Below are 18,981 nucleotides of genomic sequence, written 5' to 3' on the forward strand. Positions count from 1 at the left end.
ATCTTTTTGCCCATTATTTCTTAATACTATTAGATCACACAACTAATTACGATAATTTAATATTTTTAGTTATATTTCGATTAAAGCTTCTTTTATATAATTCTTTAAATGCGGAGCTCCAAAAAAGTATCCGACTTCATTGCGAGCAACTGTCATGAAAGAGGGAAACCTTAGGGTGGATCTCACAGCCGTCTCCTTGCTTGTTCCAATCTCCGACGCTTTCTTGGGGTTCCTTCTTGCTGCTGCTCTCCCTAATTTGCACGCTTGCGGGCGGATCGACTCTCCAATCCGATAAGGAGAAATCTCGACTTGGGAGTCCGTCTCCGTTCTCGTGTTTGGGGGGGGATCGAGGAGCTTGGCGGTGAGATTGACGAGCTCCTGGCTTTATCCGCGTTGGGCCAAAATGGCTTCCGGGGAGGCGGCCGCCGCTCATCGATCGCCCGAAGAGCTCGAGACGTTGATCTCAGGTGAGTGGCGGGATCTTTCCAATGCAAGGATCTTCTATGTGACGAGATCTGATGTCAGATCTATGGTTATTTCCCTTCCTATTGTTCTCTTCTTTACGTTTGATTGTTTGGCGTTTATTTATTTCCAATATTATTGTTTATCTTTTAGAAACAAACTTTTATTTGTTATATCCGGAACGATATTTAGGGTTTGAAAGGTGGAGATGTATTGTTTTCCATGAAGCACATAATAAGGCTCTCAATTTCAGATATCAAAAGAACATTCTCCGACTCGTGTGGTTTGTTTTATTATTTGGATCAGGAAAAACTCTTGACGCCAATGAAATGGTCCCAAAGTGAAACGCTGATGTTTTTAGCATAGCTCAGTCATGCAAGTTTCCATTGGACTACAGGGTTTGAAAAATGACTATTGGATACGGTGAAATGAGAAATCACATAGATGTACAGAAAGGCGTACGGGCTCGAACTAGATCTTGTAGTAATATATAGTATTTGTCTTATTTTTTGGGGAACAGAATATAAAAATATTAATTATCAAACCAAAATTCGAGACCAAATTTGTGTATAATACGCCACCTACAAGCCTCCTTGTTTGGAGGATAGGGAAAATGCCCTTGTTCAATCAAAAAATGTTTTGAAGAAGCCTTTGTTGCTGCAACTTTGTGATATATCTTCTTCCCAGTTTGGTTGATAAGCTTAGTGATCATACCAAAGTAAACTGCCAGTGTTATTATTTTTGTGAAGAGGAACTAATCGTTTCTCAATATAACCGTTCTGACAAGAGAAATATTGATTTATGAAGTTATATACCCTTGGAGCCAATATTGTATTTTCCATGATGGAAGTATGAAATTAACAATGTCTTGAGCCTTTGCTTATTTAACTTCTGCTGGGCCCTAGATGGGAGTTGATCACGAATCTTGAAGCAATTTAACCTAAAGCAATTTACGAATTTGAGGGTAAGTATCAGAATCAATTGATGGATTAGACTCATTCCATATGGGTCATGACAAATGGTATTAGATTATTTTTACTCTTGATGCATGGCTCAAACTGGTACTAACATATATCCTAATCAAACTATGGATTCAATGAGGGGATAAGGCACCAAGGATGGTATGAGATGATTAAGGCTTTGTCCTTTAACCTGATAGATCTCCATATTTTTGCTACATCATGCATGGAACTTACAAATTCATTGTTTTTCTTCTTTTAACCACTGCATTATTCCATGCTCCAGCTTGCAATCATCCCGGCATAAAAAGGTGCTTGAGCTTATGCATTTTGCATGAATGCCTGTTTAATTTAGTCTTTATTTCCAATAAAGGTGTATCCAATCAATTTTTGGTATATGTTCTCCTAGTTATCTGTTGTTTCATTTTTTTTATTAATCATTAGGTGATTCTTGGTAGATTATATATTGACCCAATTTGAGTAAAATTGATGTTTATGCATCCTATTTTAAAGAAAAATTGTGATGTGGAAGTTTTTATGTCATTGGATATCGAGTATTAGAAGACTAAATGCCTCTCATTAGATAGGTTGTCATGGCTTATGAGATGATAAATTTTCTAAAACACGAGTCTTATGCCACAACTTTTAAGTATTTGAAATCCTACATTAAATCAATTGGGGCTAGATATATGTCAAACCATATTGGTAATAGATATATGCCATAATATTTATGTATATATGTCATGGATAATGGGGGCTTACCGTTACATTTTCTTCTTTTTCGTTTTTTCACAATTATAATTCAAAATTTCTTGTTGCTTCAGAAAAATTATGTATGGATTATTGATGAGATGCAATAATGTAGATATCTTTAACCATTATGTGTGACTAAGAAATAATTGTGCAGAATCTTCAGATAAAAAAATCAAGTGAAATTTATGTGGCTCTTAGATATTTCCTGCTTATTGTCTGAGTTCTAGAATTTTCTTCTGCAGAACTTCAGAAGAAGCATCAGATGGATTTACTCAATTTGACATTGACAACTCAGCCATTCAAGACTTTGCAGTTTTTCATTTTTGCTACATTGCAATATCTAAGACGATCACTTGTATATATTTTGGCAAAAGGTGGCTGGATTTTAGTCTTGTCCTTGCCAGTATTTGCTGTTGGGCTTCTCCTTTTCAGTGTTGATGGACCTCACGAGAAGGTGATCACCTCATCACTTTTTATATTTTCATACAGTCTATATATTAATGTCACTCTTCATTCAAATAATTTGCTATTGGATGCTTTTTTGTTGTAATTTAGCATGATAAGATTGTCTAGCATGAATCTATTAGAAGATATGATAAATTTGTTTTGTAGCACTTACTTAATTCTAACTAATACTTTTCAATTGTACCTTCTAAATTTATTTTGTTAACTTTGTTTACTGTCATGCTTGCAGCATATTCAGGAGTTCATCCACTATACAAAATTTAGCTTGTGGTGGGTGGCACTTGGAGTAGCATCATCAATCGGGCTGGGTGGGTGTACTTTGCAATTGGGAGTCTGTTACTACTTGCTGATTTTTGGAAAATTCTATTCTCAGATGAACTAGCTGACACGAAAAACCCCATACTGTCCTTGTTACTTTTACTCTTGTCTTCAAATATTTTGTTCATTTTGTGTTGCATTACTTTCAGAAATCTTTTGGCAGCAACATAGCCTAATCCTGCTGTCTTTGTGGCTACTACTACTATTTTTAATATATTTTATTATTTAATTGCCTTTAACTTTGAAGGTAGTTTATTTTCAGGAATTAAACATCAGAAGTGACTCATAAAATACCTAACCCTTAGCAGTAACAACTGTTATTACATCCAACCATGAAGTCTGAACACATTGTTTTTTTTATGCTTGTCTCTTTTCAGAGGTCTAGCATGATTGAGACATTTGTATCAGCATATCCACACCAATATGTCTATTGTGGTCTAGTTCATAAATATTCACTAGGTCTGTTTATACTAGGTCATGCAAATTTGTTTATTTGCGTTGGACTATATCTAATGAAATGTGTTGCTAGGTTCTTTTTTAAAAATATTTTAGATGACAAAACATTTATGCTCTAAAAGTATTCTTTCAAATAGAAAAGATGAGCACTTTACCTATTTGATAACAGTAGATGAGGAATTCTGATATAATTATTAATTCAAAATGATATGGGATCACATATTTTGTTCTGTTGGGATTATGGTAACTAACCATAGGCAATATTGTATGTTGTGATTATGGTAACTATAGACAATATATGAAAGTCTGTGTTTCTTATAATGTTTACATTTGATCTTCTTGATTTATGCATTCATAAATTTGGTTATTCTTAATAAATAATATTTATGTAGGTAGTCAGCTTTTTTTTCTCAGTATGCATGCAAGCAAACTTGACACTCTGCCGGTGCATCTGTTTATGCATTAGGCATGTACACATTTGCTTTCATTTGGTGTATCTGGTATGGCATATTGAACTAACCTACACTTCTTGCAACGAATGGTATATATTACAAATGGTGGTTTCATCATATTTATCTAAGCGTAGAATGTTTACAATCTTGTTCACTAAAATCCAAATTCAATACTGCCATCATTTTTAAAGTTGTTTCGAAAAATATAACAAGCCTATGTTGCTTTTCTACAGGGTCTGGCTTGCACACATTTGTTCTCTATTTGGGTCCTCATATTGCTTTTTTCACAATAAAAGCCATGAAATGTGGTCGAGTTGATTTGAAGGCTGCACCATATGATACCATACAGTTAAAAATGAGTCCTTCATGGCTTGAAAAGGACTGTTCAGAGTTTGGACCTCCAGTTTTTCCACCTTTACCTGGTTCTTTGGTTAGGGTTCCTCTTAGCAGTATACTCCCTCAGGTTCAGCTTGAAGCCATTCTTTGGGGATTGGGTACTGCCCTCGGGGAGCTTCCTCCTTATTTCATTGCAAGAGCAGGTAACTTATTGCATATGCAGTTCCATTATGCAATTGGTTAACATAATTTAGTCAGGTCATCTTTCTGATGTTGCTTGCTAACACTCAAGATTGAGCCCAAATGTTTTGAACTGCTACTATTCACTTTCAGAGACAAAGTTGCATGAACCACACAGAGTTGTTCTTTCTTAATCTCATTGAAGGAAGGATTTCTATTTGTTTCCTCTTTTTGGCTTTTCTAAATTTGATAATATGTGTCTATTCTGCTTAGTTTATGTTTCTAACTTAACTCCACAAGAAATTCAGGATAAGTAGAGCTTCCTCTATGTTAGCTCACTTAGATAATTAGCCTTTAATGCATCAAATTCTAGCCAATTAAGATGTTCCATAGTGATTTATAGCTGCTTATTTGCCATCAGAATTCCAGTCTAAGATACTGTTACTACTGCATTCTTTGAAAAGTGGGTAATTTGCAACCATAGAATGGTTGTGGGGAAGAAAGGAATCGAATGGGCTACCTTCAGTTATTTCATGGGTGAATATGTTTGATAGACCATGATAATTCGATTTGTTCCATAATTTTTTCTATTGGAGACTTTGATATTCATACCAAGGTATCAAATACCAATACAGGTTGCTATTTAACAGTCCAATAGCCAATTGGGACACAAATCAGATGGTTTCTCATGATTGTCTATTATGAACTATGTTGTTCAGTAAGCTCAACACATTGAGCTTACTAGACAGGACAAGTTCAAAATAGGGTAGGAAGCCTGGTAAGTTAATCGTATCGATTTATGAGGCATTAAATATATTGGTACAGTTCAGTATTGAAAAGGAAGCTTACCATCTAAGATCTATAATTTTTTTATCTTTTGATTAGTGTTTTTAAAAGCAGTGGACGCCAAGGTCACAAAACGCTCGAGGCGCTAGGTACTTGCCTAGGCACCCACCCGATGCTCCATAATATTAAAATATAAAAAATATATATTACGATTGATAAATATGATCATAAAAATAAAAATGCCACTTCAAAGTGAAATCATATGAAGTAACTGGTGGAGTAAAGAGGGAACTGAGAAGATGAGTAACTGGCAAGCAACTACGTAGGAAAGTGGGGAATGGAGAGGGCGGCGAACGAAGCTGCAGATGAAGGCAACAACAGTAGAGGAAGCTATGGCCTAAGGCAGTGGCGATGAAGAAAGCTATGGACAAAGGCGACGTCGGTGAAGGAAGTTGCGAACGAAGGTGACAGCAAAGGAAGCTACAGACGAAAGCGGTGGCGGCGAAATGAAATTGCGGACAAAGGTGGTGGCGATGAACGAAGTTGCAGACGAAGGCGACAACAATGTACATAGGGTTTCTCTTTGAAGACAAACTGGGTCAAGGGTTGGGGGGGTTTGGGGGGAAGTTTTGTGTTAGGTAGATTAGTTGGTTCGATTGAACTAACTTGCTTGTTCAATTGAATCGAGCACGAATCTAGACCCATCTTCACTCAAGCGCTCACTTGAGGCACCTAATGCCTAGGCTCAGGCTAGCGCTCGGAAGTTTTGTCAGGTGCTTGGGCCTCGTCTCGTCTCGCTCGAGTGCTTAGGCGAGCACCTATCGCCTTTTAAAAACATTGCTTCCAATAGTTGTATTTGGAGGTGTATTTTTGTATTCCCTTGCCTTTGTGTTCTCTCTTTCTCACTTAGTCGCTTACCCTCTCTTCTCCATGAACCGTGCCAGGCAATAAGTTTGTTGCGCATTATCTATAATATCTTTTTCTAGTTTAACGATTACATTGACAGTAGTATTTTCTTTTCGATTGCATAACCCTCATGATCTCTCTTCTCTCTTTCTCACATGCAGACACTCTCTCTCTCTCTCTTATGTTGCTTCTCTCTGCTATCGTAGCTTCTTCTGCCTCCTCTTCATTACTATGTCGTTGTCACCATCTCCACTATGTCCTCTTCCTTGCTATGTCGTTGCCGTAAGATACTTAAGATGAAATCTCAAAAGTAAAGGTACCTTAGCGAGATATCTAGTCGGTTTTAAATACCAATATGATATCAGTATAAAAGGGTATACCTAGTACACGAGACTTCCACCATTGTGAGATCTGGGGAAGGCCAATGATATCTGTATGCCAATTTATTTCATGGAATAAAATCATAATAATAATGAACTGTATATGTATTAGTATCAAGCTATATAGTTTGATGTAGAGAAGTCTTGATCCGACTGGTAAAATATCGATCGTTATGTATTGATCCGACTGGTAAAGTATCGGTTGTTACTCTCACCAAATGTTGTATTTTGGATCATCATTTTGTTCTTTACTTTTATTTGATACTTGCAAGGAGATTTCACTCACTTTTTTACTGATTTGCTTTTTCTGCATGGTTGTGGTTGTGTTATATCCAATCTTTGGTCAGTGCTTTCATGTTAAACCCATTCTAACACAAAAAAGTTTTGCAGCACGCTTGTCAGGAAATAAAGTGGGCGCTGTGGAAGAACTAGATGCTGCTTCATCAAAACAAGATGGATTTTTATCTTTTTATTTAAAGAAAATCAAGCGCTGGCTTCTTTCTCACTCACAACATCTTAACTTCTTTACAATATTAGTACTTGCTTCGGTTAGTGTTAATTTCTCCCTGGTTGCACTTGTTCTTTTGATGAATGTTCACCTAACTGACAGTCATGAATTTAGTTTCTTTTAAGCCTCTGGTCTTCCTGTGAATTCCATTAACTCATATTCCATTACAATATTAGTACTTGCTTCGGTTACAATAACTGCTTTTTTCATCTCATTGCTGCTTAACTCATATTCCATTTAAAAATTTGTTCTCTATATGTGAACGTCGTTACCTTAGGTGCCAAACCCGCTGTTTGATCTTGCTGGTATCCTGTGTGGACAATTTGGAATTCCTTTTTGGAAGTTCTTCCTAGCAACCTTGACTGGAAAGGCGATAATAAAGGCACACATACAGGTGATAAGTTGGCTCTTGATTATTTTTGGACCTATATTATTCCTTTATAATAGTTTTTGATACTTAATGTATTTTAGGTGGCTTTATAATTCTAGGATCATATGGATTCCCCTGTTTTTTTTAATACTTTTGTATGAGTTGAATATTAAGATGTATTCTACTACCTTAATCACCTAATTATGAATACAGCAGAATCCTAAAAGTTGAGATTGCAGTGATCCTAAATGATAGCACAGCTGTCCATTTTGTTGTTGCAGACAGTTTCCATCATCTCTTTGTGCAATAACCAACTCCTGGAATGGATGGAAAAAGAGCTAATATGGGTGTTTGGCTTCATCCCTGGCTTCTCTTCTGTCCTGCCCAACCTAGTTAAGAAACTGCACATGGCTCAAGAGAAGTATTTATCAGCATCGGTTCCTGGATCAACTCTCTCAGATGGAATGGTAGGCTAATTTAATATTCGGAGCCATCGAATTTCACCTTCACCTGTTGTGCATTTATTTCACATTGTCATATCCATTTCTCCATGAAGTTAGGTGGTTTTTTTCTGAATAATTTTTGTTATGTAGGCGAAGCGTTGGAATCTGTCCTTCAGTTTGATATGGAATACCGTGATATGGCTTATGCTCATAAACTTCTTTGCAAAGATAGTAGCTGCTACCGCACAAAGATATCTCAAGAAACAGCAAGACTTGGAACTGACAAGAGTCAAGCAAATGACAATCACTTGATACCGTCGACACATCGAAGAAAAAAAAAATCATTAGATAGGTTCATTGATTTCCATTACTACCCACGGCCAAGGAAAACATAGTCCTTTAAACTCCTGTACAGTTAACAAGCATGGCTATTAGTGGTCCGAGGGCAGCCGCCCCATTTGCTACTGCCATCGTTTGGGATAAGTTTCGACAATCTATTACTTTCTCTAAAGGCCTAGTTGTTTACACTGATGCTTTTTCTTCCAGTCCTAGTCCCCACTGCCACATATGGAAATGCGAGAGTGATTGCAGATACTTCATGAGATTATGATCAATATCAATGCCAGTGTGGTCTGCCCGTGGAGCAAAACGAAGAATTTGCATGGCTCATATAAAAATAAGTCCTCAAGTCAGATACGAGTTTGTATTTTTGATATTTTAGGACCTTACCAAGTCCGAATTTCTATCATTATCATTCCTGATATAAATTAGAGAGTCGATTGATTTTAATTTTCTTTGATTACTTAGTGCTATTTGACTTTCTTAAACCACACTCCGGTTACTTTTTAGCTAGTTCAGTTTAAAGGTGTCCTCTCAGTCAAGAGATACATTTTACTTGAGTTTCAAATGGATTTGAGTAAACAAAATATTTGAATTAGATTGCAATTTGGGTTCATGAACTTGGATAGTTAATCATATTTGTCTTCATATTAGATAAAAGTCATATGTACTCTGTTAAATTCTGATGATAACGGATGAAATTTGTATTAGATACTCGTGATTACCGAATAGGTTTAGATATTTTTTAATTGATTATGGGATGACTTTAGACAAAGGGAGTAGGTTGATTGACAATTTTAGGCAAAACTTGGGCGGGTAAAGGTTTTAACTTGTGATAGCAAAATTGCGGCAATCAACTTTAGAAGAAAAATAATCATATGAATTTGACTTTTGAATATTTAGTGGGCATGAGATGGTTGGCCTGCAAGTCAGTGACTTTTCATATTGGCTAATTATATTTTCTGTAATTAGTTTTCTTATATCTTTAACGTGAAACATTCCTATTCATATCTTTTAATGACGTTAGTTTTATTAATAAAAATATAAAAATAAAAAATAAAATGATAATTTTAAAGTTCGATGGTGGACGACGTTGGTGGCGACGAATGGTGGCATCGCTAGCATCGACGTCGACGTAGTTGCTTAGCCACCTTCGATGATGATAATATTTACTCTTATCACGACGCCACCTACTTTCGACGTAGTTTCCGAGAGGGGGGATGGCGCACTCCTCATGGAGGCGAGCGATATTGTGATGATAGGGAACTTTATTGTCGTCGTAGGCGATGAGGCAATTACATCAGCGTCGATGACAACGATGTCGTTGTCCATCATCGAATGTTAAAATTATCTTTTTACGTTTTATTTTTATGTTTTTATTGATAAAATTAATATCGTTAGGATATATGAACTTAGATGTTTCACTTTCGTATACCAATGTAACTTTTTAAAATGTGAATCGTAATACTAAAAATAATTAACTATATATGATAATATGTAATTAGGCGAGAGTCCTATCCAATCCTATACCACCCTAAGATGTTCGACATTTCGTCTCTCTCACCATACATGTCGCAACACGAAAAAAAAAAAAAAAAAACTCAAATGCATTGTGAGTTATGTGATTCGTAGAATTATCATGGCTTATTAAAATAACATGTAAAACATGCATCAATATTTTATCCAATAAATACATCATTTTCGACCATGAACATATCAATAAACATTCATTGGACTTGATGGACACTCCGTTTGCTTTAGTAGGATAATTACACAGTTAATTATAATTAGTATTTCGATCTTTATACTTTAAAAAATAGTATTGTGATCTTTATACTTATAAAAATAAAATATTTAACTTTAATTCAAAAAAATCAGTCAAATGCAAAAAGATACGAATGAAAAAAGATACGAATGAAAATGATAAAAAAATAATTTCACTATCTATTAATTTCATATAAACTTCTCGCAAGCAGCGTGGAGGCTTTCACACGCTTTCCTCCCCGCGTTGGTGTGCGGCGGAGAGAGCTGGTTCGGCACTGCTACCGTAGATACTGGAGGAGGCAGTGGCAGCGACGTGAGCTGTTGCATCATGTCACTCCACTCAGTGATGATCACAGCCGAGCCTGACGCACTGACCGCTTCCTCCTCGTCATCATCGTCGAAGAGTAGGTATTGCTCCAGCTCCGACAGTCGTTCCTGCATCACAGAGGACAACCTATTCTTAGACCCCAAGCCAGCCATCGTCTGCGTGATGGAGAAGAACATCGACAAACACGAACGTCGACAAATAGGATGAAGTTTAAGGAAGAGGAGCCCAAAAAGATAGGTCAACAGGAGGAGGAAGAGGAAGGTGGGAGAAAGTGGAGGAGGCAAGAAGCGTCTCTGCTTTACCAATCGAAAGAAGAGCGCGTTCTGTAACTGCATCAACTATTGCTGCAGAACGCACTCTTCCTCCTTTGATCTGTAAAGCAAAGGACGGTTCTTGCCTCCTCCGCTTCCTCCCACCACCCTCCTCGTCTTGTTGACGTCTCTTCGGGCTCTTCCTCCTTAACTTCGTCCAATTTGTCAGCGTCTGGGTTCGCGAGGTGGCAAGAGATGTTCTTCTCCGCACGCAAACGACGACCGGCTTCGGGTCGAACAATAGGCCGTTCTTCGCGATGCAGGACCGGCTACAAGAGCTGGAGTGACAGCTACTCTTAGACGAGGACAACAAAGACGACGACCGGCTTCGGGTCGAACAATAGGCCGTTCATGCCTCCTCCGCTTCCTCTCACCACCATCGAGTGGAGCAACATGAGCAACTACAACACCAACAATAGCAGCAGGCAGTCAGCACGTTAAGCTCGACCATGACCACCATCGAGTGGAGCAACATGAGCAACTACAACACCAACAATAGCTGTCGAGGAGGACGCTTCTTGCCTCCTATGCTTCCTACCACCTTGTTCCTCCTCTTGTTGTCTATGTCATCTTCCTTCGATCTATAAAGCAGAGGACGCTTCTTGCCTCCTATGCTTCCGACCACCTTGTTCCTCCTCTTGTTGTCTATGTCATCTTCCTTCGATCTAATTTGTGGATGCCCTAGTTCGCGAGGCGATAGGAGATGTAGTAGCACCAATAGTTATTTCGTCGATGAAATTAATGACATAAGAAGAAATGAGATTAAATGTTTGACTTTCGACTATCACCTCAAAAGATGGACAAGAGAAAATATATAACACGAAATTCCAATCGATAAGGAAATCTTAGCTTTGAGAAAATAAATAGCACCAAATTCCCATCAATACAAGATAAATATTGGACAACACAATCTGGAAATATTGAACAAGAAATTATAAATAATACCAAGAATGGTGACCCTGCCATGTTCGGGCGATAAATAGACTGGTTACAAAGAAAATATATTTAATCATCCACACAAGGAGAGCAGCTAGCAAATACACACTTTGGTCTTTCTCAAGAATCTGCAAGAGGCTTTCTGACCAAAAAGAAGTACATTGGTGTGAAGATCTCCTTCCTGCAATAATTCAGCAAATTGGAGGGGGTTAGTCAATATGCATGTTTAATGTGCTGAAATTATATTGTCGTGTTCACTAATTTCTCACTAATGGAATGCGGGAAAGAAGGCAGTAATATCTCCTCTATTGGTGTCTTTATACATCAAATATAGCAACTCAAGTTTTCTTACCTTCCTCCCTCCACGAGTCCCTCGGCTGCCTTTTCTAGGAATGATGATACCCTGTTGCTTCCGGCCGGAGCAATACCCACAAATTCCAATGTCTTGACCTGCAAATTTAAGTAGCAACCGTTCGCTGTGATAAAAGCAAACATCTTGAACTGTAACCAAATCTTGAAATGCAGAAGCATCATGTACCATAGTTCTCGTAACGAATCGCCCAAAAGCTGTCAAACGGAAGCTAGTTATCGAGAACTTGCTCGTATCCAGTGGCAAATACCAAGATACAGGAGAATCAACAGCAAGATCCTTCTCCCATACAACCTTAAAGGAGCAATTAATGAGAACATAAACATATGGTAGACAGGGCATGTACAGATTGATGAAAGAGCATGCACTTTCTTTTACCTCAAATCCTGCAAGCTTCAGGGCGTCAAGGCATTCTCTCGTGGTTCTTATATCTGGAAGTCCATTGCCAAGCTCAATTTCGGCCTTGGTCTTATTGTGACTTTCGTTGTTTGGATCGAAATGATCGGTCATGCACCACTCGTATGCCGCAAAACACTGACCAGGCTTCAACACCCTGTAGATCTCCTTATAGCAGCCAACCTGCTCAATTCACAAATCCAACATTGCTCACGATTCTATAAAGATAACACTGTACTAGGAAAGGCAAACATATAAAAGAACATACGGCATCTGGTGCATGACAAGTTGCTTCTATCGCATATATACCGTCAAATGTGTTGTCAGAAAATGGCATTTTCATGAAGTCGGCCTGCAATTGTGTGACAGCACTTCTCAGCATTCATGCTACCACTAACTTGAACACTTATTCATATGATTTTGAAAAGCAAACGCCCTTATCAATTTTATCATGTAATTTAGAAAAGAGCCATATTTATAGTAATCCTAGGAATAACATTTGATTGGAAATGAGTCTTGGAAATAAAAAAGATAAAAAGGCTACAAATCCAAATTTAATAACTGAACTGACCTTAACAAAGTCGCAGGACTCACTCACTCCTGCTACGCGGTTGAGTTCCTGTAGAATGATATTTGTAGGGAAAAGATCAGTTTAAGGAATGGTCATATATTTTGGCTGGCAATCATCTTAAAAGAGAGAGACATGAGGAGATAAAAGGAACTCCCACTAAAATAAGTGAATTACTTAAATTGAGACTTAAGACATCCACTGATGCCATTGATATGTACAAAATTCCAACAAAAGATATGCACTTACTGTTCCCCTTGATATCTGGTACTCATTGTTGTTTAATCCTGTAATGGATGTTGAGCTGCAAAAAATCCACACGTCATGTCATTACAAGTGCATTTTTTCATCTTAGCAACAGTAAGGTAACATATTAATTCTGAGGTATATTTCTTCTCGACAGGATGCTATGTGGTACGTTTCCCATTTACAGAGTTCTATGATGGCACACACAGATTTGAATCTCATGTACAGGACCTAACCTCTAAGAAAAATATATTCCCATAGAACTAGAGTTTACAATTAACAAACAGTTTTATATATTAAAATTTGCAATGGCTTCTCATCATCCACACAGGGAGGCGCAACTCAAAAGGCTGAAGTAGAGGTTACCATCTAGTTGTAAACTCAAATGAACCAACATGACATCTCTTAAAAAATTTGAACTTTAACTTGCATCTTTGGATTCAAAATCAGGTTGAGCTGAGATTCTTTGCTCGTGGAGTATACATTGGAAGCTACAAAGAGTTTCTTGCAGTAATGAAATTGCATTGTGGCGCAACCAGATTTGGTTGTTTTGGTTTAGACGTGCATTGTATGGGATAACTAAGATAAGGTTTGCAGAATAATTCAATTTTCAGAGGTTGATCTTCTTGACAACTCAACCCAATCCTATAAACAGCTGGGCCAGCTTTGCCCCAGCAATATTCAAACCTGTACATGAGATTTAACCTTCTGATCTCCAGAAACTTAAGAGAATTTAAAATTAGAATTAGAAGATCTAAAAGAATGGCAGAACTCTTCCTTTTCCTTTTTCTTCTCTATATTCCTGCTACGATCAAATCTTAACTAAATTTGTTTGGGTATTTCCAAGATTTCATTATCTGAAACGAGCAATAATGATAAACAAGCTGTATGTCCTGCCGTAAAAATCAAAGAGATGAAAAGAGAGCAGGAAACTGGAAAGATGTTGCCAAGGACATTAATGATGAAGTAGAAATACACAAGAAGTGATTGTCCTTGAAATGCATTGTTTAAATAACAATGATTAACATGGGTTACCTTTTTCTTTCATGTTGCCTAAGCTACTTGCTTCAGTGTTGCCAACAACCAACTAATTGATGTCAATAATCTAGTTACCAACTAATTGAACACAGTAGCTCAATTTTCAAGTCTTCATCTAGGAGCAGAGATGTGAAAGATTTTCCATCATCTTGTGATTGTAAAGTATCATGACAAAGAGAGACTATAATTTGATGGGGGCATATTTTCAATCTGGTGGAATTCCTGAAGCTTTTTGTTTGCTACCACTCATAATGTTTGCCATTATATGATTCCTGGCCATATAATTCATTTCACAAGGGAAAGGAAAAAGAGACCGATGTAATACAAGAAACCTTAATGGAGATATGTTTTGTATACCCAGTTTGTCAAATACCTAGTCAGACTAATAACATGTCCCTTGAAGTGGTCAGATGCCCTTTTCTGAACATCATCAAAACCCTCTAATGCAAACCAATGACCTTCTCATTACCATCCTACCAATTATGTCTAAACAAATATAGAAAATTATCATCTAACTATAATTAATTATGTGGGTGTTTCACAGGTGTTTGACAAAGTTGCTATGGGAAGCACTGCTCATTTTTAACCTATTTTAACACATAATAACAATATATAAATATGAAGGGAGAATGCAAATAAACCTCTATCTCGTGAGGATTAAGTAGAAAATGTCACAGTAAAACTGCAATTCCTGTGCCATAGCATGCATAAATTATATACCATGATATGATGTATTGGGCATGTGACGAGAAGTACCACCACCTAAACACCAGATAAAATAACTAGCAGCCAAAATCTTCCCAACTATTTGTGCTGAAGATATACTAAGGTTTAGAGAACAGGCTGGCCTCAGGAAGCACCGCACTCACCAAAACAATAGAATAAAAATAAAATAACAGTAACATATTGAGATTCTTACAAACATTTATTTGAGTAGTTGTAATATTGAGGAAGTTGCAGAGGATTTGAAGAATAAAGATTTTTCAGAGATTATTTTACCTAAATCTAGCAATCTCTCGTAGAGGCCCACCGATTCCACAACCTACATCCAACACCTACATTACAAGTAAAACCATATATATGAGTGTAAATATATCTCTACAGCAAATTATTCAATTGGATTCAATAATAAAATAAAATGACTAATACCTTCATCCCAGGTTTCAACCCCATTTGCAAGGCAAGGAAGTGTTCATGCCGCTTAATGCTTTCACGCAGCGACTCCCCTTTCCATCTTCAGAGATATAACTTAGAGTCAGTGGTGTTGTATACTAGGAAAGATGAAGAAAATTAGGAAGTATAATAAAATACATTGCTAGCGCTCACCTGGGAGCAAAGTGAAATGACTCTCCCCAGCCAAATTCATAGAAGCTGGTGGCAAGATCATAGTACTTATTTACCTGAAGTGCAAAAAGAAAAAACATTGCAAGCTATCACTGGTTTCCTAACATGAGAGAGTATTTATCATGAATGATGTAACAAATTTGATTTGTGGTGTATTGATCTATATATCTAATGACACTGGATGACTATGAAAAGCATGTGTTTTAGGACTTACAGTAGTTGTAAAATTGAAATGGAAAACCAACAAAGACTAAAACTATTGTTAGAAAGTCACAAAATACAGCTGACAAAGGATTGCAGGTATTGAACTTTACAAAATGAACCCACTACATTTATTGGTATGATTACGACAAGATGCTCTATCCTTCACAATTGCATCATTGATGCAAAAGTGAACATGCGGAGTGTTCCAGCAGCTTTTGTATAGTATTAACTAAAAATACAGAGAAGTGGAGAGAATAAAGAATGCCCACCCTTGCCACCAGTGGAAATATTTTTTTGTTAATGTCCATTACCCCATTTTTCTACAATGGACAGTCGTCTCCTTATTTATGAATTTCATCGAGACCCTGATTCTAACTAAACTAAAATTCTATTAGGCCATCCAGGGTGCAAAAGATAGTGGGCGGAGTATTAGAAGAATTTACAGTTTGGGTCAAATCATAGTATCTTGCTTAATGTCCGGTGATGTTTCAAAAACTTAGTTAAAACAAATTAATAGCAATTAGGCTTGAGCATTGAGAAAAAATTATGGTTCACAAGCCTTATATATGCATCTTTTCACATTCAATATACTACTGTGAAAATCATTTTTCCTATAATCCTAATCTTCAACTTATAATCTTATCTTTATATATTAAAGAATTACATTGTGATCATATCTGCATCATCATTGAAAGCTTTATTTGCTCCATAAAGTACCTACTGTCAACCCGATGACAGCTAAGCTACAGATTACAGAGCCTCCAATAACCATACAAAACTCTTACATACAAGTAAAAATATTTCACAACATACTTCTCTTCAACACTCCATGCTGTAGTCAGTAACATATTTCCAATAATTTCACTTCAAAGTGTCATATGCTGCTGCAATGGTTCACAGAGAATCATACTGAAATGCAGTTCCAATGTCCAAATAGACTTCCCACATGAAATATGAGCATATAAGGTCTGCAAAGAATATGGATTTTGTGCTAAAAAGAAATAACATGCCTTATGTTCACACTTATTACACCTAAGATGCACAGTTAAATAGATTGGAGTCCATTAAAAAGTTCACTTTACCGATATATATAACATACCATATCACTGTAGTTTGCTTTCCTTGTCTCTTCATCCCCTCCATAACAGACATGATATTTTTCGTACCTAGTGCAGCAAGCATTCAAATACATCAACGGTTTTGCAAATTAAACCACATGGCAATCTGAAGATTAGACCATCACGACAAAGATTACTCGATCCTAAACTAATTGCAAAATATCATAAAGCAAATGTAAAGCTAACTTGAAAAATCATAAGCCTACTACATTTTTCAGCAGAAGCGTAATTGAAGTGATGACACACTCTAGAAATTGGATCGAATATGCATGTTAATGTTAAGCAGCACATTAGATTTGGCAAGGAAACAAACAACAAAGAGTTAGATCAGAAAAATAAAGAGTAACTTTCTTGCTAGTGAAACCACAACAAGAAGTGATGACCATGTAGTTCAGACACTATAGTTAAAGGATGCTCTCAATAATGCAAAGATGCCAAGATAATCCTCTACTCTGCAGCAATTTCTGCCTCCATCATAATTGGCAAAGGAGGCAGCTGTTCCCATGGTGCCCCTCAAAACCAATAAATGCTGCTTTTATCAGTGTTTATTGTAGCTTTTATCAATAATAGCTGCAACTGGTGTTGCAGTGCTTTTCCTGGACCTCTGCGCTACCACTTGGATGGTCATCTATCACCTAGAAAGTCAATTGGACATTTGGCAGTGAACCGCTATTATTTCCCAAATTATTTGGGCCTTCTATCATGTTTGTGGATTCAGAGTATCAGTATTATTTGAGATATAGAAATATTTGGCATTTCGAATGTGTAACACATGAGACATGTTGATCAAAATTAGTCTCCTGAGTTGGTTGAACACTTTAGAATTATTAAACAAAGACAAAGTCAATAGATATCTATGCATCAGGAACATCCAAATAGCTTGTGAGGAAGCATTTAAAGCATGTAGCTAAGTGACAACTTTGAGCCTATATGCCAGCTCTTTGTTCCTGGCCGGCTGATATGGGTCAATCAAGTGCTCAACAGCTGTTAATTAATTGTTCTATATGGTGTTTATAGCACTAAATGCCGTCCATTGGCTATATTCACTACATAAAAATATGATGAAAAAGAAACAGAGTTGGCAAACAACTCAATTATATGACAAAGAATTTTTTTTTTTTTCACCAGAAGTTTGAAAAAAAAAAAGTTTCCATGAGCTAATAAAAGAGAAGTACCCCCAACAAATTGCAGCTGATAACTTGAAGAAGATCATTTACCTACAGATGAGAAGATCTCAAAATATTTGCAAGTTTTTCCTGTTGTTATTGTACTTCTTTCAAATTCTCATTTTTTTTGCTACATTTATTGATTTCAAGGTGTCATTTAGTAACACAAAATCCATTGAAGGACTTGATTTCACAGAAAAAAACAAAAAACCCCTAGTCACTGGCATCTTCTAGCCATTGTGGGGCGAAATGCCCTGAAATTGCAAAGCAACGGATTGTCGTGTTCTACGTCGAAAGTTAGAACGGGTAAGATTGAGCAGAGAAACATACTGATCGACAGCAGATTGCACGTCTTCCTTCTTGATCTTCCCTCCCACACCCGAAGCAAGATCCAACGCCCCAGACTTCGACATCTCGCGGTCAAACTAACAGGCACAGTATCTGTCGATGCAAAAACACATTTGGTTAAGGGAAACAAAGATCTTCTCAAAGAACCCGCAAAGATTTCGAAATACATGGATCAAAAGAGGCAGAACAGAAATCACACGGCTTCGAGGGTACCGGACCAACGTCAGATCCAAAAGAAAAAGGAAATACTAAAAGCGTCTCCCTTCCCGAGGAAAAGGAAGCATCGCGTGCCATTTGTCGGAAAAAGAGCGAACTATTCAAATACGAAAAAGAAAAAGGAAAAAGGATGCACACCAAGAAAAGAGAATGTTACTTAAATCGAAACAACACCACGCGTCAGATACCGTCAAGCGGGCAAACACCGCAATGCACAGACCACAACACTGCAAAACGTGGCAAGAAGAGAAGATACAAGGACATGCTTCGGCACCCAAATGGTGTCGCTTTTGATTTTTCTTGGTCATTTCAAGAGAAAAATAGCTAATCGAGATCGAGTGGACCGGCATTTCGGAGATTGCTGCAGTAGCAGAAGAGATCAAAGGCGACCGGCAATTCGGAAGAGGAGGACGAAGGGAGAAAGGGGCTTACGCTCGTAGAACTCGACTCCGTGGAGGACGAAGGGGGGCAGGAAGAGGGTTGATTTGTTCGAACGATGGTCCGTTTCATCTGTT

At 37.3% G+C, this 18,981-nt stretch overlaps 2 protein-coding genes across 5 annotated transcripts; one reads left to right on the plus strand and one right to left on the minus strand.

Annotated features, from left to right (window-relative positions):
* The first annotated feature begins 125 nt into the window (after positions 1-125).
* LOC135634034 (vacuole membrane protein KMS1-like) lies at positions 126-8,729 on the plus strand. Of its 4 annotated transcripts, none has more exons than XM_065144165.1 (8): positions 126-467; positions 2,402-2,628; positions 2,869-2,947; positions 4,099-4,404; positions 6,844-7,001; positions 7,239-7,355; positions 7,592-7,798; positions 7,925-8,729. In XM_065144165.1, the coding sequence occupies exons 1-8, from the start codon at positions 404-406 to the stop codon at positions 8,084-8,086; spliced, it is 1,320 nt and encodes a 439-aa protein (XP_065000237.1). In that variant the 5' UTR covers positions 126-403; the 3' UTR covers positions 8,087-8,729. The 4 variants fall into 4 exon arrangements, with proteins under 4 accessions (XP_065000237.1, XP_065000251.1, XP_065000243.1 ...); XM_065144179.1 differs by having other exon boundaries at positions 127-467; positions 7,613-7,798; XM_065144171.1 differs by having other exon boundaries at positions 129-467; positions 2,417-2,628.
* Positions 8,730-11,329: 2,600 nt separating this feature from the next.
* On the minus strand, positions 11,330-18,960 carry LOC135581261 (cycloartenol-C-24-methyltransferase 1-like). The gene is made up of 13 exons (XM_065144210.1): positions 18,899-18,960; positions 18,233-18,343; positions 16,718-16,784; positions 15,397-15,470; positions 15,220-15,304; positions 15,070-15,125; positions 13,036-13,090; positions 12,790-12,837; positions 12,487-12,570; positions 12,201-12,401; positions 11,991-12,116; positions 11,805-11,902; positions 11,330-11,633 (listed from the first exon to the last, which is right to left on the minus strand). Exons 2-13 carry the CDS (start codon positions 18,313-18,315, stop codon positions 11,573-11,575), a joined length of 1,038 nt encoding a protein of 345 aa, XP_065000282.1. The 5' UTR covers positions 18,316-18,343; positions 18,899-18,960; the 3' UTR covers positions 11,330-11,572.
* Positions 18,961-18,981: the final 21 nt, after the last annotated feature.

This window comes from Musa acuminata, chromosome BXJ1-3 (assembly GCF_036884655.1).
Source record: "Musa acuminata AAA Group cultivar baxijiao chromosome BXJ1-3, Cavendish_Baxijiao_AAA, whole genome shotgun sequence".
NCBI lineage: Eukaryota > Viridiplantae > Streptophyta > Magnoliopsida > Zingiberales > Musaceae > Musa > Musa acuminata.

Coding starts and splice junctions, on each gene's coding strand:
- LOC135634034 (XM_065144165.1), top strand. CDS start 404: ATGGCTTCCGGGGAGGCGGCCGCCGCTCATCGATCGCCCGAAGAGCTC. Junction 2,629..2,868: donor TTGATGGACCTCACGAGAAG/GTGATCACCTCA, acceptor TCATGCTTGCAG/CATATTCAGGAGTTCATCCA. Junction 4,405..6,843: donor TTATTTCATTGCAAGAGCAG/GTAACTTATTGC, acceptor AAAGTTTTGCAG/CACGCTTGTCAGGAAATAAA.
- LOC135581261 (XM_065144210.1), bottom strand. CDS start 18,315: ATGTCGAAGTCTGGGGCGTTGGATCTTGCTTCGGGTGTGGGAGGGAAG. Junction 15,305..15,396: donor TCATTTCACTTTGCTCCCAG/GTGAGCGCTAGC, acceptor ATATCTCTGAAG/ATGGAAAGGGGAGTCGCTGC. Junction 13,091..15,069: donor CGAGAGATTGCTAGATTTAG/GTAAAATAATCT, acceptor GATTTTTTGCAG/CTCAACATCCATTACAGGAT.